The following is a 24,778-nucleotide window of genomic DNA, read 5'->3' on the forward strand; positions in this document are numbered from 1 at the left end:
ATGCAGAGGGGTGCATGCCAAATAAGGCAGAGTGGTGCCCACTATATATGTTTCCTCAATATGGGATTTAGCTCCAAATACTTCCAAGAAAAGTGTTACTATATAGTACAAATTTATAAAATGACGTGCAAATATGGTTACTATCATGAAATATCAACATTTAGTGGGGTGCATGTCAGATAAGGTAGAGTGGGGCCTAATATGCTGTCACCTGAGTACATTTTACAGTTGATGCACGTGATCTGTCAGTTTCTGAAACCCTTTTTTCATTATTCATCCATATGCTGCACGAACCAAACTCAGTGATATAATCAACTTTTGACTCTGAATTTGCAAAAAGACAAAGAAATATGGTCAATACGGGCATATAAGTCATTAACTTAATTGCTCCTGCAAGGGCAAGGAAATCTCTATTCTCTAATTGAAAGGCCACTGTATAGGAAAGAAGATCAGCTGTTATATTTTTATGTTTTATTTTGTTTCGAGTCAATTAAAAGTTGTCATCTACTTAAAAAAAATAACATTTTTATACTATTTTATGTAATATTATTAATTTAGCATATGAGAATACGAAATTTTGGGACAAAAAATTCTAGTTCATTGTGTGATACATTGGGCTAAAGTCGTGTACAAGTGTACTTCACCATTCTTTTGTTATTTTTCATCTTTATGGTTTGCCCATCATTCAGAGACTTAAAAGCTTACATGTAATAATATGATAAAAAAACAAGCTGAGTTATGGATTTGAGGTCATCCATCTCACTAATGTTATATAACAAAAATTGATGTATACTATTACAAATCTATATTTAAAAAGTTTCTATGCGATAAGAAAATTGGTGTGTTACAAAATGTGACATTTGATTGTTTTACAAGTCATATAAGAAGTTTTATAAGTTAGTTTTGTATGACAAAATATTATTATACTTATATAAATGTCCACCTTTATTTCGTTAGAAAAATATTATTTTATATTGCATTAGCTTGCAAAACATATAATTTGAATATTAAAAGTAGAAAAAATAGTCAGTTTCATTTTCAAATAATTCTGCCATATATATTGAGGAGTAAGATCTTTTGTTAATATGATCTATGGTGATAGCATTATTCACTTCATTTCTTTATAAAAGGCTTATTTTCATCGGTAAAGATGAAATTTCATAGCTTATTCTTCTCCTCCCGTTGGAGAGTTAGAATATTGGTGGGTGAGAAAAAAGGAGTGGAGAGAAAGAGATACTTGAGATTATAAGTGAATTTTATGTACTATTTGGTGGAAGGAGATAAAATGATGAGATTCCCCTAAAGTTTAGGTCGTCCTTTTGTTTCTAAAGTTCATGAACTTAGATCAATTTTCAACTACATCTATTAATTGAGTTATTATAATCTTAAAATATTAAATGATTTATTGTCCATCATATTCTAATATATAAAGTGTACCGATAAAAAATGTTTCGAATGCATTTTATATTTGAGGATAATGATGCATCTACTTTCTTTTATTAAATAACAAAGGAAGATTTAAAAAAAAAGCATTAAGAGGATGTAACAAGTTTTTTGAGCAGACATTTACATGCATAAAATCTCCATAAGTTTTATTTACTTCCTCATTTTCTCCACTATCAAATGGTGCAAGTTTTCTCCATTTCATTCCCTCTCTCTTCTCCACTGTCTTTTTCCATGCTTCTTCATTCCTTTATATGAGTTAGTACAATATAATACATACCCTTAATTTCCAAAATAATCTTTATACGTACAAGAGTATTTTTATATTAATATAGACAATCTTAGCGTTAAAATATAACTTGTCAATCCATGCACAAATTTATACCTACTGACCACACTAATGTAATAGCAAACTATATATATATATATATATATATATTCCAAGGACAATCTTAGCTTTAAAATATAACTGGTCAATCAATCAACCTCCGGAATCAACTAGATTAAGGTACAATCTAAGAACCGTATGAATTTAATTATTTATATTATCCCTAAGTACATTTTAAACTTATGATCGTAATAGAACTAACTTATTAATCGCAGCAATCAATGGCATGAGCTTGGAACCCTTAAAGGGAGACAAGAACAATATATGCGCAGAATAAAAAACTAGATATGTCTGTACATTATTGCATGTAAGTACATCTATGTCCTCACCCCATCATCTCTTTATCCAAAAGAACTCAAATCCTCTCTACTCAAAGCTTTTTATTTCTCTATACTAAGCTAATATGATTTTGCTTAGTTATTTGACAAAACATAATTAGGCTAGTATAAAAGCATAAGGATTAAATTTTTATCTAGAACCTATTCTCACTTCTCATAATCTTAAGTGAATAAGGATTAGAAATGGGAAAAACAAAAAACGACAAGAGGAAAAAATAAAATGGGCAAAAAGTAAGGGAAAAAGGGTGAAAAAAATGAATGAAGATACTATAGTTGTTAAGCCTAGCAGAGGTTGTGCTCCTCAACAAGCATTATGATTACAAAACTGAACCAAGGTTGAGACAACAACTCCATCTTAAAGGTGCCAAATGCTAACACGAGCGTCTGGTTATGGTGGTTACACAAACAATTTTGAACCCAGAAAAACAATCAAAAAGGAGGTTGCAAGAGGAAAAAAAGAATATTAAACTGATAATGCTGGTTGAAAAAGATCAAAGCTTTTGCTTTAAACAAAAAAATGGAGGACTAAAAAGTAAATAAATTGCAGTGAAGACAGATGATCAATAAAAGGGTAGTTTGATTTATATTTACAAGAAAACCCTTGATCTAAAATGTAAACATATAGTTGAGGCACAAAATGATGGAACAAGATTTGTCATGAGGCTAGTAATACAATTCTAAACGTCTAGCACATTGTGTACAAAAATACTTCCTCTTGATCTTGGAACACATGGGTAAGAAGCAAAACCTCCATTGTCTATCAACATCCATGGCTTCAACTTTACCAGCACAGTAAGGGCATGATCCTGGGGCTTGTTGTCTCCCAAGTTCCTTATCTTCTTCCTCACCAAGGCACATGAACCACATTTTGTTACTCTTCTTTGGTTTGATGGGGAACTTAGAGTGTTGCTGTGTTGTTGTTTTGTGAGGTTGTGGGTGCTGAGAACAATGGAGAGTGGTCATGTGTGCTGTACACAACTAAGCTAGTTGGTCATATTTATACTGAAAATGGTTTGTATTAGTAGCTGTGGGAACCTTCTAGACTTGTTTTATTCCCTCCAGATCAAATCCATAATTAGGAGAATTCAGATTGTCTTTGTGCGTTTCTAATGTCTAGTATTGAAATATGAGGTGAATAATAACTTTTGGGGATTTTTAAATTTAATTAATTAAAAAATAATTAAGATCTGAAATGTTAAATATTATAATTTGGATGGGTTATTTAATTTGTATTGGACTTAGGTAATAATGTACAATATTATCTTATGTGATAATAGGAGGATGCTTGTATGACTGATATACAAATAAAAGAGTTTGTAGTATAATTAAAAAATACTTTTATTTGTGTTAAAAGCTTAAAATTAAGACAGTTTGTGGAAAATGTACTATTATTTTTAACGGATACATTTATTTTCAAGGTAATTTTGAATTTAAAGAACAACATTCAATTTGTGATAAAAATTCTTAGCCCCGAGAAATGAGTGACATTTGTTGTCCTAATATATATACTCCTCCATGTACTCTTTCATTATTATTGGTAAAAGAAGAATAAAATATACATTTAATAAAATATGCATTTAAAATGAAAGAATACATGAAGTGATATATATTGAGAAAGAAGATGTGCTCCCAAAACGAACACCAACAAATCTAAACCCTAAACACACAAAAAAACATAATTTGGGGCTTAAGTTTTTACAAAATAATTTTCTCACTTAAATGCATGGGTTGTTATGATTGTGTAGCATCCCAGATTATATAGGAGTATACATATAATTTTAAAATAAATGCATCTCTTAAATATTTTGACGAAAATTCAATAGCTTATTAATTATATGCAACTTTATTTGACGAAAAATCTTTGAATTCTCTTTTAAGATTTAACATGAAGAAAATAAAGTACCAGGAAACCAATCCGGCCCAAAACAAAAACAAACGTAACACAATCAGTTCAAAATATCGTGGAAAATAATTGTGGGCCCAGTTGGTTTGGAACCCGATCCATGTAATAATCCATGGCCCATTACGTGAACCAGATGCATTTTCTTCACCGTCCAGCACAGCAGCATATTCTCATTCCAATCATCATAATTTTATCAGAGAAATTTCATTTATTGAATATATTTTGAATATTTCATTGAATCCCAATTTTTCTTCAACTTCGATAGAACAATTTCGTTCGTGCGATTCCTTTCATTTCAATCTAATCAATTTCCAAATATCTAAAACCAAGTGTGTGATTTGTTTGGGTAACTCACGATCTTTGGGAACCCTCTCTCATCAGCTTCACTCTATTCCTTCGAAGCTGCTCGGAATAATCGAGCAGTTTCAAATTGGACGCAGGATCATGAATTTGATTTGAAGTTCTAATTTTACAATGATGTGGTATTCTTTCTGGAGATCCAGAGATCGTTTTTCCTTAGATCAACTCAGGTTACTCCGCCGTTTATATTTTCAATTCTCCAATATTTTTCTTCTTATTATTATTTTATTAATTTCGCATTCTTAATCTTTCAAGAACATTGGCTACCTAATTGATTCACCTGTGTTCTGTAGATATTTTTGAGAACCTCAGGCAACTCTACTCTTAGTTCACAAAAAACTCGTTTCACAAGTGATGTAATGTTTGTTAATTCAATTGGATTAAGTAGTTAATTGCATGTTACCCAACTCTTAAGTGATTAAGGGATGTTTGCTTATGTTTTTTTCCACAAAAAAATATGATTATTCTGACATTTGCAATTTGTTTGGTCGGTCTTCTATAAAAAAAATGTAAAATTCAGTTTTTATGAGAGGCTATATTGTTTTTTTATTAAAAAAATCACTTTTGCCAAAATCACATTTGTGGAGTCATGTTTTTTTAAGCCTGAACAGCAGCCCATAAATCAGTTGGGTAAATGGTTGATGTGAATAAGTGCTTAGTTCAATCTGACATTTGGTTAATAATTAATTATAGTTGTCCTTATGGTGTTCAGGTACTTAACTGATCAGTTGACCAAAGTGCAAACTATTAATGACGTTAATAAGGTAACATAATTACTCTATTTCAGCTCGTAACTTTCTTTGATTTGTTCTTCACGCTTTTCCAAATCTCTTGAACTTGTGTTATGTGTGGAAGGATTTTGTTATTGAGGCACTGAGATCAATTGCGGAGTTGATAACTTATGGCGACCAACATGACCCAACCTTTTTTGAGTGAGAATAATCCCTAGTGCTTATGTTCCTTGGTATAATTGTTGTAGTGCTGGATGTTTATTATATTCATGGCTTATGGCAGATTTTTTATGGAAAAGCAAGTCATGGGGGAGTTTGTACGTATTCTTAAACTTGGCAGGACTGTTAGCATTCCACTTCAGTTACTGCAAACAGTGAGCATTATGGTCCAAAACCTAAGAAGTGAACATGCTATATGTACGTTACATATCAAATGAAGTTACCTTTTCGACCGTTTCTATAGTTTCTCAGTGAGAAATGACAATGGGCCTAATAATATTTTTTGCTGAAATTTTGCAGACTATATGTTTAGTAATGAACATATAAATTACCTGATAACATATGCATTTGACTTTCGAAATGAAGAGCTGCTGTCATACTACATATCCTTTCTAAGGTTTGTTTAAAGTTATTTTATTTATCATGCTGTTGAATGGTGGTTGATGATTGCACTGTATAGAATCTGTTTTCCACAGCCACTACAATTTGTAGACTTCCCCTCTTCTTTGTATAATATAACTAATATAATTACTAATCAGTTCTATGGTTATTTTGTCCCTTGGTTTTTGAAGAGCAATAAGTGGAAAATTGAACAAGAGTACAATTTCTCTTCTTGTGAAGACTCAGGGTGTAAGTTCAATGCTCTCAAAATCTTCTTATTATGATAGTTTGAATTATAGTTCTTAAGTAAGACTTATAAGGTTGTATTCATAACTCTAGGTTAGTTGCTATCATGTTTGTGCCATTGAATTTTTAAAGGAGACGTCTTAGTGGGGTTTTCTCTCTGCATGCTCAGGGCTATATAAGATGGATAATTGACACTGGTTTTTGTACTTCACTTGATTTATTGACATGTTATTGTTAAGAGAATGAAGAAAGGAAAGAGAAGAAAAATGGATGACTTTTGACATAAGAGTCCTCGAAACAGCTTCTTTACTTGCGAGGGGAGGGCTGCATACATCTACCTTCCCTAGACTGGGCTAGGTGGAAGCCTCTTGCATTGGGCCTTCATTTTCGTAACTTTTGACAGAAGAGTCTGCTCAAATACTGCTAGTCTGTACAAGTCAAATCATCTGAGATCACTGATTTTTTTCTCATTCTCATTTAATCATCTTTTTTTTATCAATTTTATGTAGGCTTGAATTTTTATCTTTTGGTTGGGTAAGAGATAGCTCTGCTTTTGTTTTTGACATGTCCAAGCATTTCACCGAATCTTTCTGTGCATATAGGATGAAGTAGTTTCATTTCCACTGTATGTTGAGGCAATACGCTTTGCCTTTCATGAGGAGAACATGGTTCGCACGGCAGTACGGGCTGTGACCCTTAATGTTTATCATGGTGAGATTTTACTGCTTTAAACAGGCCCTTTTCTATAGTTTTTCCTCCCCCATTTCCTTCATGGCCTCAACTTTTATGATGAAAAATGTCGTAATTGTCTAATCCATTTGCTGTACAATTTTCAGTTGGCGATGACTCTGTTAATAGATATATAACCACCGCACCTCACAGAGATTACTTCTCAAACCTCGTTTCGTTTTTTAGGAAGCAAAGCATGGATTTAAATAGACTAGTATCTAATACACTGATGTAAGCATCAAAACTTACTTTCTCATTCATGTATCAGCTTAAGATGCACTTATATCCTGAAAGAGCAATTGTGTTTACTGAATGCTGTAGCAGAACTGCGGACCCAGATTCAACCTCTACACTTATTACTGCTTTAGATGAAATTCAGGATATTCTGTACTACTTTAGCGATGTTGTCTCGGCTGGGATTCCTGATGTTGGGAGGCTAATAACAGACAGCATTCTGATGGTTTTGATATTTCCATTGCTTCTTCCTTCTCTGAGGGTAGCGGCTGATAATGTATGAAACTTCACTTATGGCCTTGTCAGTTCACTTTGATCTATTTTTGTCTCTGTTCATCGATCTTTGTAAAAAAGAATTATGGGCAGATTGTGATTTATATTATGCAACTTGTTCTTATTAATGTTTAGTAGCACATTAATCCAGGAAATGCAAAGTGGCATTGTCACTTCTCTCTACTTGCTTTCTTGCATCTTGCGGATAGTCAAAATCAAAGATTTGGCAAATACCATTGCTGCTGCTCTTTTTTATCCCTTAGAAGCTTTTACAAAAAGTTATGGGGGTAAATTCAATGACCATATATCTGATGAAGGTTTCACATCTGTAAGCCATGTGTCAGATAACGGTAACGTTGCTGAGAGTGATGCAATACACTCAATTGTCAATGTTCCATGCCCTTCTAGTTCTTCAGCTTTTCATCCAGAAAGTGTTCTAAATCAAAATAATTGTAACAGTTCAAATTTGTCTTTAAGGTAAGTTCAACTTTTTTGGCTCCAAAATTCAAATTATAATTTGTTACTATTACTGTTTTTAAGTTAGTTTGAGATTATTTTTTTCTGCTTACCACTGGAACCAAAAACCTAGCTGGCTGTATGATGTCGGCCTAAACTCTCCTGCCCATACATTAATCTGTACTCCAGATGAAAATATGCAATATTGTGTTCTATAAAAAATAAATTCTAATTCCTGGGTACTTGTATACATCCTTCTGTTGGTGTTTTCTAAAATGAAAAATGTTAAATATATTTTCTTGGTAAACTGGGTATTAGTACAGGCTTCAATTTATATAATAATTTTTGGCATTCTTATAATGGTGCAGTTGTTCTATTTTAAGTTGTGATTTAAAACTTCGTATGTAGGATCTCACATTTTTTATGATTTATGTGATTGGCGATTTGGCGTAGGGAGGTTTTGCTTTCATATATAACAAATGGAGATGATATCAAAGTTTTGGGTTCTTTGAGTATGCTTGCCACTCTGCTGCAAACCAAAGGTTTTGTCGCTGAATTTCTGTTTGTCTCCGACCATGGCATGTTTTTCTGTTTTCTTAATATACCTTGTTCTGTAGAACTTGATGAATCAGTTCTAGACGGGCTTGGAATTCTTCCACAACGCAAAAAGCACAAGAAACTCTTATTGGTATGTGACATTCTTCTATGTTCAAATTTTCAATATATAAGCATTTGAAAGTTGGCTTTCGCACAACTCCCGTTGTTACTATGGTAAATTGTTTTGAGGGGGGACTATTGGTCATATGGAATCTAGTCAACAGATTCAAGTTTTGCCCTTGGCAGAGAAGAGGAAGGATGCATAGTGGGAGGATGTGGGGAAGGAGAATGAGAGCTTTTGTGATGGGTGGTCTTCCCAGCGATTTGAGATGATGTGTAAGGGTGGTATGCTTTAGTGCCTAAGTGTGTGTTCTGAGTGTATAAGGTTTTGATGGGGTGGGATATATAGAGGAAGGAGAAAGTGCTCCTGTGCGTTGCTTGTGAGATGAGGGACCAAATCACATACACTTTTAGAAAAATAATGTGAGTTGACTTGTGGGTGATCTAACATAAAGGCTGACTTAGTGTTATAAGCTATCATGAGTTGCGTTCAAAGTACCCATTTTTGTGATATTATGTTCAAGGGTGTTGTTTGTCTCATAAGGGTGCAGAACACCCTCCTCCCTTTGTACTGGTTTTCTCTTTTGATGATTTTGGTCTATTAGTTATTATGTCATTTGATTGGCAATGCTCATTTGTGCAGCAAGCTTTAGTTGGTGAGGCTTCAGGTGAAGAGCAACTTTTTTCTTCCAAAAGTAGCTTGCCAAGGGATAGCATGGGCAGTGAGCTTGATCTCTATCCCGAAAAGTTCAATGTTTGTAGTTCCTTCTGTTCCATAACAATCGTTTTATTTTATTTTTTCACTACTGATACATAGAAACTCTTTTGCTTGCTGGTTGGCCTTATATCTACCATGTTTCACAGGAGCATTATGGTGTATCCTTTCAGCCTTCTGATGTTGGAGTAAGCCCTCGTGTACATAGATTTCAGGTAAGTGCTTTATATCTAGTTGTGTCTTCTTGCTGCTATATTGTTTTCTTGTAGTACTTTCTCTTTACTGTGCGAAAGTTCCTGACTGATTATTGGTACTTCATATTTTCATTTAAGGTCGTGGAGCTTTAAGATTAGAATACTCAATGAATGTGCTTTATGATCATTACTATATATAAAAGGAGTTGTTTGTTTCAATTTGTCATATGGAAGTTGATTCTGTCGCTTTTGCTTCTGTTTGACATTTGACTTCATAAATATTTGTTACATGGAAACTTCTGTCCTGAGATTTAGAATTTCTAATATCAGTCATCTATCTTTTTAATCACTTCTTTTGTCCCCAATACTCACTTTTAATTTATGCTACCCAAAACGACATTCTCTTTCAAATTCATTCTACTCCCTGTTGACATTTGGCTTCTTCACCTGTTTATGCCTTAAAAGGTGAAATGTTATTGACATCCTTTCAGTTTTCTTCTTAATAGCATTTAGATTCTATGTTTTGGTTCTTTAGAAGCTCCCCGGTATCGGGTAAAATTACTATGCTCCAAATGCTCGTTATGCTTGTTAACAGTTATTTTTTCTATTGGAAGTCAGTGTCATCTTAGTTTGTTATGTTTGAGTTTAGTAATTATATATGGTGTGTTTTTCAGTTGATTGATGCATTAGTAAGCCTCTTTTGCCGCTCTAATATATCTGCTGAAACATTGTGGGATGGTGGTTGGCTTTTGCGTCAGTTGCTTCCTTACAGTGAGTCAGAATTCAACAGCAATCACCTTGAATTGCTGAAAGTAAGAATACTACGAGGCTTTTCCTGCAACTTGTACACAAAACTTAATACACACTATTATGAATGGTTACATAATGTTTACAAATGTATCGAAAGACCACCTGTTTTCTTGTTGATTAAAATAATATTGGTACTTGCTATTGTAGCAATCAAATAATTACTTTCTAATGAACTCTGTAGTCTTTTAAAGGAAGCTGGGTTATTTGAGAACGAAGACTTCTACAAAATTAAGTTAAAACCGCAGACCCATTGCAAATGTTGTCATGGGATAAATGTTATCAAGTTCTCACTGATGAAAATATACTAATAATTTAGATGATAACTGTTCAACTAATACATGAAATACTGGGCTGTAGATATGAATTTATCATTCCCATTTGAGGGACTCCATTACATGTCACTGCAGGATATCTAAATTTGCAGAACACAAAAAAGTCGGAAAAATGTTGAAGGAACCACAACTCCTTTGCTTATTGTCAAATAATAAATGAGTTTAAAAGATAATTGTGTGGTTCAAAAAATTGCACTTTTTGATAAACAATGCCTTGATCAGCACCCTTCTCTTCACTTCAATAGAATAGCCACACTTGAAAGCCATTTTTGTGATATCCGTGAATAAGACATGTATTATTATTTTTTTATTTTTTATAAAAAAGCACAGTAGCAAATGCAAATGCCACACAGTCTTGCCAATTCATCTATGTTTTGTGCATCTCCTGATGCAATTATTGCTTTCCTTTCTAATACAGGCTTCATACAAGAACTGTGCATCTGCTCTTATAGAGCAGGTTAGTGGTATCTGGCCCGATTTTCTTATTACCATTCTCTTCAGTGAGTGGAGAAAGTGCAAAAGAGGTGATTATCATATAATATGCTGTTCTTTATTGTTGTTGTGTTTATGAGGTTTACCTATGTGCTTGAACTAGAAAATTTTCTACCTGTAGCAATGGAGTCATCATCTCCTCGCAAAGATCCAAATTGCATGTTTTTGCCACAACATAAGTTATCTTCAGAAGGTTAGCTTTTATCTGTTTCAACATTTATTTTTCCTTTAGCTCGTTGCTATTATAGAGGGAAAAGTAAGAAGGCCTGGAAATGAAGTATCTGTTGCTCCTACAGATGATATTCCAGAGGGATCATCATTTGCTGCAGGACAAACAATACATGAGTTGGTGAAGGTCTGTGCTTATTCATTATATAATTTGTTTAGAGTGATGCATGATTTAAAAAAAATAGGAATACTGCAGTACTAATCCCATTGTCACTTCTGGTACTTAATGGATTATTTACCTTTACAAGGTGAAGAGCTTCTCATTGTCTTTTTTCCCCATTTAGGTATTTGTACTGCTGCACCAAATTCAAATATTCATCCTTGATAGAGCTTTACCTGAGCAACCTCCAATTTTCCCTCCTGGTGATCTCCCGGTCAATTGCCGTGCCCAGACTTCTGGCCTTGATGTATCAGGCCCAAAGACAGGCACTGAAGTCGGCCTTGGTTAGTCATCTTAACTGCAGTTTCCTATATTCCCTCAGCCAATTGTACATTGGTTGAGGTTTCAGCTTTTGTGTAGGACTGATAGAAGAGAAAAAATGGAAGACAATCAGGAGAGAGAAGGGAAAGGAGAATGAACAGAAACATCTCGAATTCTCTTGAGTTTTTTTTTTGCAAAACATAGACTGAGAACCCAACCCAAAAATTGTAAGCAATCAAACTGAAAAATTGTAATAAATACCTAACTTCAATGCTGAGTAACAAACTAATGATTGACGACAAGACATCTGGCCTACACATTGTCGTGAGATGTCTGTTTTAAAATTTCTATGATGGTCATGCATGATAAGATTTTTTCTCATCTTGCAAAGCTTGGGTCAATATGTAGTGAAGACAGGAACTGGTGACGTTTTCTTCAATGCCAAGAGTCCAAGACTAATGAGCTGTGACAGGATAATAATTAGTATGCTCAATGGCTGATTCTGACTTCTGAAGCCATAATTGTAAAATTTATTGTAAAGATGGCAATTCATGATCACATATCAGAAGAAATCTTACATGAACAACAATTACAAACCTCTGGCATTAAACCTGACAGCAGCTAAAACTGCGAGTAAATTTCACCCAGTTTAAATTTGAAGGACATGTTTGAGTCTTCTATATATAATAATTTATTTAGTAATTAAATTTTCAATATTTTTCATTTATATTTTTTGTGGTACTTTTTCCAAAGTTATTGTATGTGTGCATAGTTCTGTTAGGTTCTGCTATATGTAATTCCTTTCTGGTCAATAGAAGAAAGCTACATAATATTATTTTGATACTGAATCAACTAATTGTTCTCAAATTTTCCTTGACATTTGCAGTTAATGCTGTGCCGTGCAGAATTGCTTTCGAGAGGGGAAAAGAACGCCATTTTTGCTTTCTAGCAATCTCTTTACGATCATCTGGGTGGCTAGTTCTGGCAGAAGAATTGCCCCTAAAGAAGACCCATGGAGTTGTTAGGGTTACTGCACCTTTGGCTGGGTGCAATGTATGTATGATTATCTGTTACCCTTGCATTTTAATCTTGAATCAAGTTATTTGGTTAGTTGACAATTATGGTACAAAATCATTTGGAAAAATTACAAAAAATAATATATCATGGTAAATTTATTTTCATTGTTTAGGTATACATAGCCCCTCATTTGGTTAATTAGTAACAAGTTATTGACTTAATTACCTAGAATTAAATGGTTTATTTATAATTTTATCAATTTATTTGATTTGTTGTTTGGGTTAACTTTGATTAGCCAGTATATAATAATCTAAGTATCACTTTTTGTTCACATTCTTTAGCCCAGGATTGATGAAAAACATTCAAAATGGTTACACCTGCGGATCCGCCCATCCTCTCTACCCTTTCTGGATCCTGCCAAATTTAGTGAGCATGGCAAAATGAAGACAAAAACTTTGGTAGATGGAAGATGGACATTGGCATTCAGGGATGAGGAGTCATGCAAGTCTGCTTTCTCCATGATTGTTGAAGAGATTAATTTTCTGAGTAATGAGGTTCATAGAAGACTTCAACCTTTGCTCAACCTTGAAACTGCAACGGATTTGTAGAGCTCACCTGAATGTGTTCCAGAGTATTCCTATTCTTGTAGAACACGGCGGCTTGAAATATAATAGTAGGTTGTTTGTTCAAGGGGTAAGAAATTATTATTAAGTATCATCACCCTTTGTATATGCTCCAAAAACACATCCCAGATTTGTAGATTAGCCTTTGTGGTCTAGAATCATTCTTTTTTGTATACTAGCTTTCCCTTGTCTTGTTCTGTAAGTTTACCCTCTGCTCACATTTTTTTAGCCCTCTAACCTAGGCCCCTTATCATTTCCTCCCATTACAGAATGAAGATCTGTAACAAATGTAGATCTGAGGGAATCCCATAAAGAAAGCTTTCCCTTCATTTTTTGTTTCTTTCTTTTTCCTATATGGAAAGGATGTTATTGATGTGTGTTAATGCTAGTTACGTGGAGTAATGTAATCTTGTTCTCTCTTCCCCCACTGTCCAGAACGGTTGTATTTATGTTGGCCAATATGATTATGCCATTTTTTATGATTGCACACAATTTAGATACATAAACATCATTCATACAACAATAATCAACAATGGACATATTTTTGTTGATATGGAAGTATTGATTGACTATTACACCACCAGCTCAAACAGGAATTACAATGAGACCCATCACCAATTTGATGAAGAAGAAGGATTATTACAAATTACTGAGAATTGTTACTATTATTAGTACCATACTTTGTTACCCTCTCATCAATCCACTCCCTCAAATCTCCCAACACAAGATTAGCACTCTCATCTGGCTCCCCTTGAATCAAAGAATGATACATTCCATCATAAAGCTTCAAAGTCTTGTCCTCACTGGAAGCTTTCTCATACAACAACTTAGAAGAAGAAGGACAAGTAACACCATCCGCAGTTCCATGAGCAGTAATAAACGGCGTCGTTACCTTTGAGAAATTATCCTGTACATACTGAGTTACCCTAAGAAGTTCCCTCATTGTTCCTACCCTAGGTGGGCCAGTGTACCTTCTAGGATTTGATGCTATAATCTTCAATTTCTCAGGATCCCTAATTGCCTTCCCAACCATTTTGTTATCTGGCATAGATGCCCACGTGTCAGCTAGACCGAATAAAAGACCGTACATAAACAAATGTACTTTGCTCGGTTTCATATCCTCAGGAATCACGAAAAGCGGCGCGGTGAACATTAACCCTGTCCACGTGTCGGGTTCTGATTGGAAGTACATTAGTAAGGTGGCGAGTCCGCCCATTGACTCGCCGAATAGGAACGCCGGGAGGCGGTTGTAGGGCTCGCTGCGACGGACGTGGAGGAAGAAGTGGAGCGAGGTGGCGGCGATTTTATTCATGTCGCCGAGGTAGCATCGGAGGCCGTCGGAGCGACCGTGGCCGAGGAGATCGGCGGCGAAGACGGCGTAGCCCCAAGAGGCGAAGGTGATGCAGATCTTCTGGAAGAGCCAGCCGGTATCGGAGCCGTAACCGTGGGTCATGAAGACGGTGGCTTTGACTTGGTTAGGCTCGATGTTAAGGGGAAGAAAACTCTGGGTGAAGATTTTGCCGTTGGGAGTGTCGAAATATGATTTGGTGTTGCGCACCCCTTGAGAAGTATAATACTCCTCTTCTGGAATGGTACCCCAGAAATTAGAGGTTACCTCTGATTCCATTGCCATTGCTAATTATGAATTGGATTGGATTGGAAGAAGAGAAGATAGATAGATAGATATAAAAAAGGAGGGAAAAGTTAGATGGAGTAGGTGAGTGGGGCCCTTGGAGTTGGTGTACTAACTCATCACTATCCGTTTCTAATGGAAACGTGGCTATATTTGTTTGGTGGAGATGGTAATAACATTCATAAACTACAACTTTGCCACTTTGGTTGGTGCTATTTTTTTGGGGTAACAAAATGGCCCATCTAATTGCCTATGGTTGAACCTGAGGCCTGCTGCTATTATTATGGAATTCAATTATAATATCTATCCTTCGAGTTGGGTGCATCATCATTCATGCATGGCTGAAACCTGATTGATGATTTTATACATAATACTCATAATGTTGTGAGTGTTCCTCCATTATATGAGAAAATAGAGAGAGAAAAAAGAACGATGGAAGTAAAATAGAAAAAGAAGGATTATCTTTATATAAATTTCTTCAATACTTTAACATCAATATACCAAAGACCCTCCCTCTAATTTGAATTCTAAACCATTGAATAAACTTCTGAAAGAAAAATATCAAAATGCTAAGCAGTAAGAAATGGTTGACTCAAAGTTGAAACAGAAACAAACATACAAGTGCTATTATGAAAATTAATTGTTACACAAGCTATCCCCCATATCACATCATTTTTGACAATTTTACAAGAAAAACTGATCAGTATACCCAAACACCCTCATTCCATTAAGTACTTAACTTGGATACCCTTTGGTAGAGTTGAACTCACGAACCCATTATCCAATTTCCTATCTCCTTTACCACCCCAAGTAAGCCTAACAACTATACTCTCTTTGCCTCCAAAGCTAACTGTCTGCAAGCTATTTTGAAAAATGTCTCTGAGCCATTTCTCAAATAAGCTGTTAGTAAAGTAACCACACCCTACATAGATTTCCTCAATTACCCTCTCATCTACACTAAAATTAACCAAACATTGCTTGCCATATACCTCGTCGAAGGATGCTTTGATCTTAGATAAGAACAGCTCTGCCATCTCTTTGTCCTTAGCTGGACTTGTGTTAAACTCGAACCGGTTCTCAATTGAGTCAAGAAAAAAGTTTGAGTTTAATGAATCAGCCGTAGTTTCTCTAGTTAAATCACTTGAATTTGGGCTATTGTCGTATTTTTTATCATCCTCTTCATCAGCCTTCAAATTCAGATCAAGGGTGTTAAAGCTTGACTGTCTTGAAAAGTCTTTCTTTTTGCCACCTTGTTCAGATACCAACAATGCCTCTTCCTTCTCTTCAATTTTTGGTCTCTTGATGTTGGGAAAGAAATCAAGTTCAGCCCTGCGTTTGAGGCCTAAACAAGGTGCCTCTAAGTTTGGTTTGGTTTCACTCACCTGCAACAACAACTTGATCACAGAGTCATGGTTATGCTCTTCACTTCTTGTGGAACCACCATGTGATAATATGAATATCAATTGGCCTAACTTATCTGCACTCCTTGTTAAATTTCCAAAATTTCCTGTTTCAAATCCACCAGCAAGTAATTTCTTGAATTGGGCATCAACAAAGTCAATATTTTCTATAAACACAACAAGCTGTTGATGGATTTTCAAAGCTCCTGCCAGCAAGTCAGAAAATGGAGCTATTGAAGTATCTTTCCTCTGCATGTCTAAGTGAAGGAACTTATCAACCGAGCTAAAAACTGATTCTGCAACTGCAAGTGCCATCCTTCTTTTTCCAATGGAGTCATTACCTTGCATCAGTAACCAAGTAATGTTACTTTGCTTTGCTGATTGTGAGTCAATCAAGACCTCAGCTATTGAAGGAACAGTCTCAGAATGCCATGCCACATTCTCCTGCAATAGTTTACAAATATGAGCTCTTCGGAGTGTTCTATTAGTTATATCCCCCACCGTCTCACCTGAACCACCATTTCCAAGAGCAAGGGTAGTCTTTACTTCTTTACCTTCTGCCATGCCCTCAACAGAATCCAAGACTGTCTCTGCTGCTTGCTTGTTGTCACTGAAATTGAACTCAATGCATGATCGTTGACGCTGGAAACAAGGTACATGACTCGAGCTATAAGTATTGTTGGCAAAGGATATAGAGCTTGATGAGTTAAAGGGGTAGATCTTTCCATTCCAATTACTGTTGCCCTTGTTCTGATGCTGTTGGCTTTGGTGGAGGCAGTGGCACAATCTATTCCATTTTGTTTTCAATTTGGTGAACTCATCCTGAAAAAAGTTGTATTATTATAAGCCACTAAAACTTCTCCACTAATACACAAAGCTATTGTGCACTCATCATCAGGTGTTGCATTATAAACAGATAAATTAACTTCTATATTTTGTTACCTTCTGATTTGCTTCCATGTCATGAGATTGAAGCCAGAAAGGCAGTGTTTTTTTCTGGTCTGTTTTGAGAAATTGAGCTTCCTTTTCATAATTGGAGGTACATTCTTCACAGCAATAGAGATTATCCTGCTGCTCCTTGTTACTGAAGAGCTTTGTTTCCAACATATGAGATGGGTTCTGGGATATGGTCATCTTTGAATCAAGGACACTGCAAATTTGTGTGCATAAAATGCAATAAATTAACATTATATACCAACAAACTAGCACTATTGAATTCAGCATATCAATAAGTATTACTACATCAGAATCTGATTTTCTGTTCAATTCTTATCACTTGTGTATCTCTTATCACATGTCTTAATTACTAATAAGGGTGGGTTGCAATAAGGCATATTTACAAAAGTAAGTACAACTGTCCTATTGATAAAGTATGGTTTCTCCAACCCACTACCATGTGAATGCGTAAAGTCTAAAGAGGTAATATACTGACAAACTAAAGTGAAGCAAATAGTATCTGCTTCACATTTGCCATACCAACCAACCATGCTTTTGACAACAGGTTCTGAGATAGCCCACAGACCGTACATACTCCAGAACAAAGTTCCAAACAAATTAACATTTCAACCAAGGATCATGCTAGGATAACTTTATATGTTCAAATGTTTTCTTTTCTTTTCTTTCCTTTATTGTCCCTCCTTTTTATTTGCATTTTAAAGTCATTAATTGGTTTTTTCTGCATAAAATCAAAGTAATAATTAAGCAAAGGAGTAATAATTACCTGGATGCATGGAGACTCAAGGAAAGTCCACTTGATGGAACAGGAACAGCTTGAAGATTCCACTGAGACTCAAGAGGGGATTGCTTAATTTGACACCTCATGTATGTTTGATAACTTGCAGTAGCCATGAGCCACACCTTAGTGTTTGAGGTTCCAAAGTCACAGAATAACTTTCCAATTTCTGAAACCAAATGATCAACTGGGTTATAGCCAGAAACTTCACCATCCAGGGACCCTTCTTGATGTTTTTTACTGAAAGATCCTTCCATTATCCATTTCAGGTCTCCAATATAAAAAATGCCACCCCCTCCTCCTCCTGATGCAACAGAGTTCACCTTCCTTTTCAGCTCTTGGACTTTCATTTCAACCTCATCCCTTTTCATGTACCACATAGAAACTGGTGCAAACTGAAACTTTATAAACTGTGTTGACTTCAACTCATCAGGTACCTCTGATCTTTGAAACCTTCTCATTATCTCTCCCACAAGGGCTTCAGTCAATGAAACTGAGTCACTAACTATCACAGTGTTCTTTTTCTTCTTCCTCGAGAGGATATCAAAAACCACCTTAATATCATCTTTCATAGAAGATGTTGTTGCACCAGTGGTATGATAAGGATACAATGGTGCTTTCTTTGGTGGAGAAAAGAGAACCTGGCTGTTGAACTCAGAAGTGTAAGCAGACAAGAAATGGTTCTGCCTGAAACTACGGAGAGGGTTGGTCTCACTAGCAGAAGGTGAACAAGGAGAAGAAAACACACCACCAGAGGTGTTGTAACACTGAAAAACAGAAGAAGGTGATGAAGAAGAGTCCTCTATGTTGTTCTTAACAGCAGTGCTAGAGAATCCAGCTTCTCTCATAACCCTGCTAACACTAGGGTCATCAAGAATGGATATGATGAGTTGTTCAAGCTCAACCCTCACAGTGAGAAGTGGCTGCTGTTGCTGTTGCTCAATGGAACCTCTTCTCTGGTGAGCCTGTGCTCTCTTCAGTGCAGCAATGAGAGCATTGGAAAAAGAAGGCTGATGAGAATTCTGGATCAAAGGAGCTGGTGTTGTTGGAAGCCTGTTGAGGGCAACATTGAAACAAAGCTCAAGGGCTCTGCATTGAAGAGGGTGTGAAGTTTGGTGAGGCTGAGATTTGAGACAACCCCTTCTGAAGGAACTTGCTCTTAGGCTTAGCAATGTTGCTGCTACATGCAAAGGTGTGACCTGTGCATGGCCCCTCCTACGAGCCAAACCCAGAGAGTGCTTCAAGACTGAAGCAGCCTCAGCTGTGAGGGTCTGCTGCAATGCACAACCTCCTGATCGCATCACTTGGATAAAACCCTCGCCCTTTACCCCCTTTGTGACTAAAAAAACTCTTTTTTGTTCACTACAACGCTTCTTCTTTGTATTCTTATTCTCCTCTTTCTCTTAAAACACCACACCACCCTCTCTTTTTATAAAATGAGATGTGTATATATGACCACCTAGGAAGCACGTTTTATGCCTCCCTTTTGTTCAGAGGATCCTAAGGATTTCAAGGATGGTGGTTTGAGAGACACAGAGTTTTGAGAGAAAGCTTAATGCAAGTGTTTAAGGCTTTAGAAATGAACCTGACTAGGCCTCGCCACTTCTTTATACTGCTGCACACTGATATTATTTTTTCCTTAATTCTCATTTGGTTTATCTTTGGTTAAAGGGTAGATTTTTACTTGTAATAAAAAAGAAAAGAGGTAGCTTTTCCCACAAATATGTTATTTGTACAACAATTTTGTATATCCAAAAAGTAAATGTCAAACCTTGGTATACAAAGTTGTTGTAAAAAAAAATTGTATATTTTATAACACACTCTTTATAGTAATACTTTTATTGCCTAATTATAAATATATTTAAACAATAACTCATAAAAGGAATTGTGGCAAGACTCCTTATTACCTTTAAGTAATTAAGCACAAATAGATTATTGATTGAAGAGATTTTGGCAACTATTTAATAAAACTATATAATGTATAAAAACATGAAAACCTGAGGATTGCAATCATCTATGTTTCATCTACTAGCCTGCAATAACAATTTGCCAGAAAAACTAGCTGATTCAGTAGCTGAATTGATACTATTAAGTTATTTTCTTCCATGTAATTAGAGAACAACAACAATGTGGACCCACAATTCTAAAATTTTACTTCGACTTAGCTAGAGAGCCTTTCCTTCCTTTTCCAAATACACAGACAAAACCAGCTGAAATTCAAAAACAAGTAACTACAGAGAAAGAAGCCAATGCAGTAAATGAAAATAATTCCACAAAGAAAAAAGAGTTAGGACTTAGGATTACATTTTGTTTTAATTTTTCTTTTATCACATGTACAATATTGCATGCACCACTATACTATGTTATCTCTGTCTTCACACCAATTGTCTTAGAGGGACAGCATTTTATTCCCAAGTACCCTAAAAGCAACCCTCTGTCTCGTAGATAAGGATCCTCTATCCCAAAATAATTCTGTCTTCGTATATTTAATCAACCAAACTATATATAATAATGTAAAAATATTAATTTATGTTATTATAATATTTCTTTTTAACTAAGTTAAATTTTTTAATTGGTTGGGAACACCAAGTGGGACGGGAATGGGGACAGGTGATACCCATCCCTGCTGTACTCTATAGCATTATGGACAAGGATCTGTTGTCCCCAAGTATGTTCCAAATTCTGTCTCAAACCAATCACAATATGGCACATCAATTAAAAAAATTAAACATTCATGATTTTCTCTATTTTTGTTTCACTATAATTGGTATGAGAAAAACTTCTTCATAACACCTAATCACCATCCATAGCATTATTGGCACATTTTCAGCAATGACCTTTTGTCTTAATCTCATCTCATTTCCAACCACCCACTTCAAAAACACCTTTTCTGTTACCAAATAAAGGATGCAAAACTGCTATATAGTGTTTTAATTGATATCTAATAATGAAAGATTTTGTTCTCTCTTGGAAACCAGAAAGCATTTTCCTGCAAGAGTTTAATTACCAACTTTTTGTAACGTAACATTTTCACTACTTCAGTTCAATGTTTTTAACCCTCAAGGTTTGCTGAGTATATATATATATATTCCATGCATATTGTGTATAGAGAGAAACACTGTACTTTCATTTACTTTCTAGGTTTTCTATTTTACATAAAATTAAGCTTTATTTATCCTCACCAAAAGATAAGATCTCGAGATGATACCATACCATACCATAACTATCTTTTTGAGTTAAGTTATTTTCACATTTAGAAGTTGAAGAATAATACCATACCATAACTAATGCAATTCAACATAAATATTATTTCATCTACTTCTTAAAAGGTTAACGTTTGAAATTATACACGGATTAAAATTAAGAAAGAGCAATGTTATACACCTAAAAATTCTCTTAATACTACACAGAATATTTTCAATGTAAAATCAAATGCTTCATTGTCTTGAAAATGTAAAAAATAAAAAAAAGTTGTTATTTGATGTACTTAGTTTCGTACACTATAATGTGCACAAATGAAATAGAAAACCAATTCTTCTGATATCTTAAACAATGGTATTGGAAATGTTCAACTTGAGTTCAGACTCAACAATGATGGCTATTGAAAGAAGGGGATTAATCATTATTATTAAGAGAACTACATTCTATTTTTACCATAGAAAAAATAAGATTGATAAACATGAAGTTAATGCTTATTCTATTAGGTTTCCTGAATTGTTTCAATTTTGGTACCTCATTTCCTATCGTAATGACGTCTTTCCATGCAAAACTAAAAGTTACTGTGAAGGCAAGAGAAGGATTAGACATAACTTTGACGAATTGCGTATGAAGAAATAAGCATATGGGTCCTCACGTAGTCACATTAATTTGACCCTTGCAGCACTTGACGCTTGATGCGTATGATGATAAAAAAATAATCACTATAAGCTTTACTTTTACATTTATAAAATAATTTCTAAAAGAAAATAGGAGCATGGTTCTTGATCTTGGAATCTAATATCGACAACGATCTGTTCAAGAGTTTAAGGTAGATTCAAGAAAAAAGAAACAAAGACAGAGAATAATAGGGAATGAAAGTATAATATTCTAATTATGCTGCTTATTCTCATTCTCCAGTGCATCAAAAGGTGGCAAAAGAATGTGCAATAACAAAGAAATGTTTCAGTTGGAAATAACATTCAAAAATGTAAAGCTTCAAAGCACCATGGGAATGAATGATGACTAAAGTAGTATATCAGGATTCTCTTCTTGTGTGGAAGTGATAAGGTGATGTAATGGTTAAAGTGGATGATTTAATGAATAAAGTGAAGAAGTTTGTTGATTCGAGGAGGTTGAGTGTTCGAGACTTGTCTACAATAAATACTAACATTTGAAGATTGAAAAAAGAATACTCTCCTTATCTCCTCTCCTCAATTCAATATCTGATGTGTTATTCCTTTACAACATTCCAAATAAAACTAATAAAATATGATCTTATTTCTTGTATGCTTATTTTAATTTTTGTCATCATAAAAAGAAAAAATGGTCAAAGTTATTTAGTGTTTAACTAATAAAATATTTTTACATGGGCCAGAGTAAAAACATAAGTAAATCAAAACTATAGAAGTGAAACAGTAGTACTCCTGGGACGTTTAAATTTTTGAGGTAGGTAAAACAATGAGGACCACTTTTCAGTCAAAGTCATAGATATTGGCCTGTGGTGGGTTATTACTTTGTGAAAAGCTAATTTATTACACTTATACATTTTAAGCTAAATGACTCTTGTCGTTTACACTTATCTCATGATTGAAAGCTTCATGTAACGGATCTCAGATTGGTTATTGTGAAGCTTCAAAAGGCTTAAAAAACAGTGAAAAGAATGTATCAAATATATGTGATTTGGTGGGGGGGCTCCTATGTTTGTGACTTTGTTCTTTGAACAATCTTTATATCCTTTTCTTCTTCTGATTAAAGAGAGAGGCACCACTAAGTAGGTAATAATAGGTTGGTTCATTTTGGGGTCATCAATGCTCTTTAACAAAAACAAAAAGGATGGTTTTGATTGAAAGGGGGTCTTCTTAAATCATTGGAACATTATTTCAAAGTTTGATCAAAAGGGATAGGATTACTCTAGTTGGAAGAAAGGGGTTGTTCACTTTATGGATTAATTGTGAAAGTGCAGTTTAAGTAATTTCAGATTGTGATGTAATTATTGAATGGTGCATGAAAGGAAGTATATGATTTGGTTTCCATGTCCCATAACAAATTTTCAACAAAGCATGAAAGAAAGTACTATGCATACTTAGGCCTTTCATTACCATTCATTACTAGTTTTATGAATTAAAACCTAAGAGGGAACATATGAGTTAGACTAGAGAGAAAAATGTTATGAATAGAAAACAAAAAATAAGATATAATTATTGTTATATCATTTTATTTATATTTATAATGATATTTTTATCTTTAAAACTAAAACTTTTCCATTCGGGAGGAGGGGTCATATTCAGGAATATATGTTGGATGGGTCCCATTGAAGTTGCAAAGTGAACCTTGCAGTTTGCAGATTCTTTGATTCTCATGCATATATACATCTCTATTCTCTATAAATTACCAAACAAGATCACAGTGACTCCTGACTCAAAAAGTTAGAATATAAAGATATTTGGGGAGGTGAAATTGTAGAAAAAGAAGGACTAGCGTGCAACTTTATACAATAAATGTCGCCAGAAATAGTCTCTCTCTTGCTTTTCTTTTTCCAATTACAGTTCTCCACTAGCACTAGTGACTAGTGTAACTTTTACGTACTCACTCCCAAAACATTCCAACCCCTTTTCCTCGGGGAATCAATGCTTAAATCAAAACCTTCAACTATCATTTCATTTATTTTACCTCCATCGTCATTTCTTCCTGCTTCTCTTCAGATTTCCTCATGTGGGGTAATATATATCACATTAATACATTAATTATATATATATATTAATATTTCTCATGTAGTTTTCATGAGTTCGTTGTTTGCTATCATATTAATGAATATGTAGGTTTAGAAGTTTTTAGCTAAAGGACGTGCAAGGTAATGAAGGTTGGAAGCATATGATCAAAGGATATAAAAATACATAAAATATAGACTTTGAGCGTATGTTTTTTATACAGAGTATTTCCCCACCTTTTGATAAGGAATTAATATTTTTTTGGGTTCGTGGATGTCCTTTCCAACCAGTGTTGCTCCCAAGAATCAAACTTTTAATTTTTTAGCCATCTTGGTCACATGCAGAACCTTATACCATTATATCAGCGTTTTGTTGGTATTTTTTAGTGGGTTTACAACAAATGAGAAAGGATTTTCGACTAGTTGACTTATTTGACAAAAAATAGATTTATACTCTAGTTCAAGTCAATGTTTTTCTGCAAAAAATTTATATTTAGTTGGTCTATTTACTATTTTTATTAAGCATGCTAGCTTATTGTTCAATCCGTTTTGTAGCATTCCGTAGGTTTTATATATACAATGAAGGCTCAGCTTATTTACACATACTATTTTACCGGTAAAAATAAATTGATAAACTATGACGCGCATGAGATCTTTTATAAAAATAGTATTATTTTTTGTGAAAATGTCATGAAATAAAATGATAAGAACCGTCATCAGTCATGTCTTGTTATTATAACCCAAAAGTATATAAAAATGCCAATTCTCTAAATCTCCTTCCCAAAATACTATGGTTTCTTACCGTGAGACATCTCCATTGGATATCAATATTTTCATTCTCATTTATGTCTTTACATTATTTTATAATTTATTATAACTCATCGTAGAATAAGAATAACATCAATTTTGTTCACACGA

General features: G+C 34.6%; 3 protein-coding genes across 5 annotated transcripts; 1 reads left to right on the plus strand and 2 right to left on the minus strand.

Moving 5' to 3' along the window:
* Nucleotides 4,259-13,597, plus strand: LOC109362230. Of its 3 annotated transcripts, none has more exons than XM_019607879.1 (21): nt 4,259-4,602; nt 5,145-5,196; nt 5,288-5,364; nt 5,447-5,580; nt 5,683-5,779; nt 5,955-6,012; nt 6,612-6,720; nt 6,846-6,969; nt 7,060-7,249; nt 7,397-7,722; nt 8,155-8,243; nt 8,319-8,389; nt 9,002-9,112; nt 9,223-9,288; nt 9,942-10,079; nt 10,828-10,933; nt 11,023-11,094; nt 11,198-11,256; nt 11,414-11,573; nt 12,437-12,607; nt 12,909-13,024. In XM_019607879.1, the coding sequence occupies exons 1-21, from the start codon at nt 4,547-4,549 to the stop codon at nt 12,917-12,919; spliced, it is 2,277 nt and encodes a 758-aa protein (XP_019463424.1). In that variant the 5' UTR covers nt 4,259-4,546; the 3' UTR covers nt 12,920-13,024. The 3 variants fall into 3 exon arrangements, with proteins under 3 accessions (XP_019463424.1, XP_019463422.1, XP_019463423.1); XM_019607877.1 differs by having other exon boundaries at nt 4,260-4,602; nt 12,437-12,603; nt 12,909-13,597; XM_019607878.1 differs by having other exon boundaries at nt 4,260-4,602; nt 7,063-7,249; nt 12,437-12,603; nt 12,909-13,597.
* On the minus strand, nt 13,592-14,850 carry LOC109362232 (caffeoylshikimate esterase). Its single transcript, XM_019607881.1, has one exon. It carries the CDS (start codon nt 14,821-14,823, stop codon nt 13,837-13,839), a length of 987 nt encoding a protein of 328 aa, XP_019463426.1. The 5' UTR covers nt 14,824-14,850; the 3' UTR covers nt 13,592-13,836.
* On the minus strand, nt 15,422-19,593 carry LOC109362229 (protein SMAX1-LIKE 4-like). Its single transcript, XM_019607875.1, has 3 exons — nt 17,944-19,593; nt 17,166-17,373; nt 15,422-17,045 (listed from the first exon to the last, which is right to left on the minus strand). Exons 1-3 carry the CDS (start codon nt 19,254-19,256, stop codon nt 15,543-15,545), a joined length of 3,024 nt encoding a protein of 1,007 aa, XP_019463420.1. The 5' UTR covers nt 19,257-19,593; the 3' UTR covers nt 15,422-15,542.

Source organism: Lupinus angustifolius, chromosome LG12, assembly GCF_001865875.1.
Source record: "Lupinus angustifolius cultivar Tanjil chromosome LG12, LupAngTanjil_v1.0, whole genome shotgun sequence".
NCBI classification, from domain to species: Eukaryota; Viridiplantae; Streptophyta; class Magnoliopsida; order Fabales; family Fabaceae; genus Lupinus; species Lupinus angustifolius.

What these genes read in the sequence shown, in the direction of transcription:
- LOC109362230 (XM_019607877.1), top strand. Translation starts at nt 4,547, where the DNA reads ATGATGTGGTATTCTTTCTGGAGATCCAGAGATCGTTTTTCCTTAGAT. An exon ending in TTTTCCTTAGATCAACTCAG is followed by an intron (nt 4,603 to 5,144) that starts GTTACTCCGCCG and finishes TATGGTGTTCAG; the next exon opens with GTACTTAACTGATCAGTTGA. An exon ending in ATCACCTTGAATTGCTGAAA is followed by an intron (nt 10,080 to 10,827) that starts GTAAGAATACTA and finishes TTTCTAATACAG; the next exon opens with GCTTCATACAAGAACTGTGC.
- LOC109362232 (XM_019607881.1), bottom strand. Translation starts at nt 14,823, where the DNA reads ATGGCAATGGAATCAGAGGTAACCTCTAATTTCTGGGGTACCATTCCA.
- LOC109362229 (XM_019607875.1), bottom strand. Translation starts at nt 19,256, where the DNA reads ATGCGATCAGGAGGTTGTGCATTGCAGCAGACCCTCACAGCTGAGGCT. An exon ending in TTGAGTCTCCATGCATCCAG is followed by an intron (nt 17,374 to 17,943) that starts GTAATTATTACT and finishes ACAAATTTGCAG; the next exon opens with TGTCCTTGATTCAAAGATGA. An exon ending in ACATGGAAGCAAATCAGAAG is followed by an intron (nt 17,046 to 17,165) that starts GTAACAAAATAT and finishes AACTTTTTTCAG; the next exon opens with GATGAGTTCACCAAATTGAA.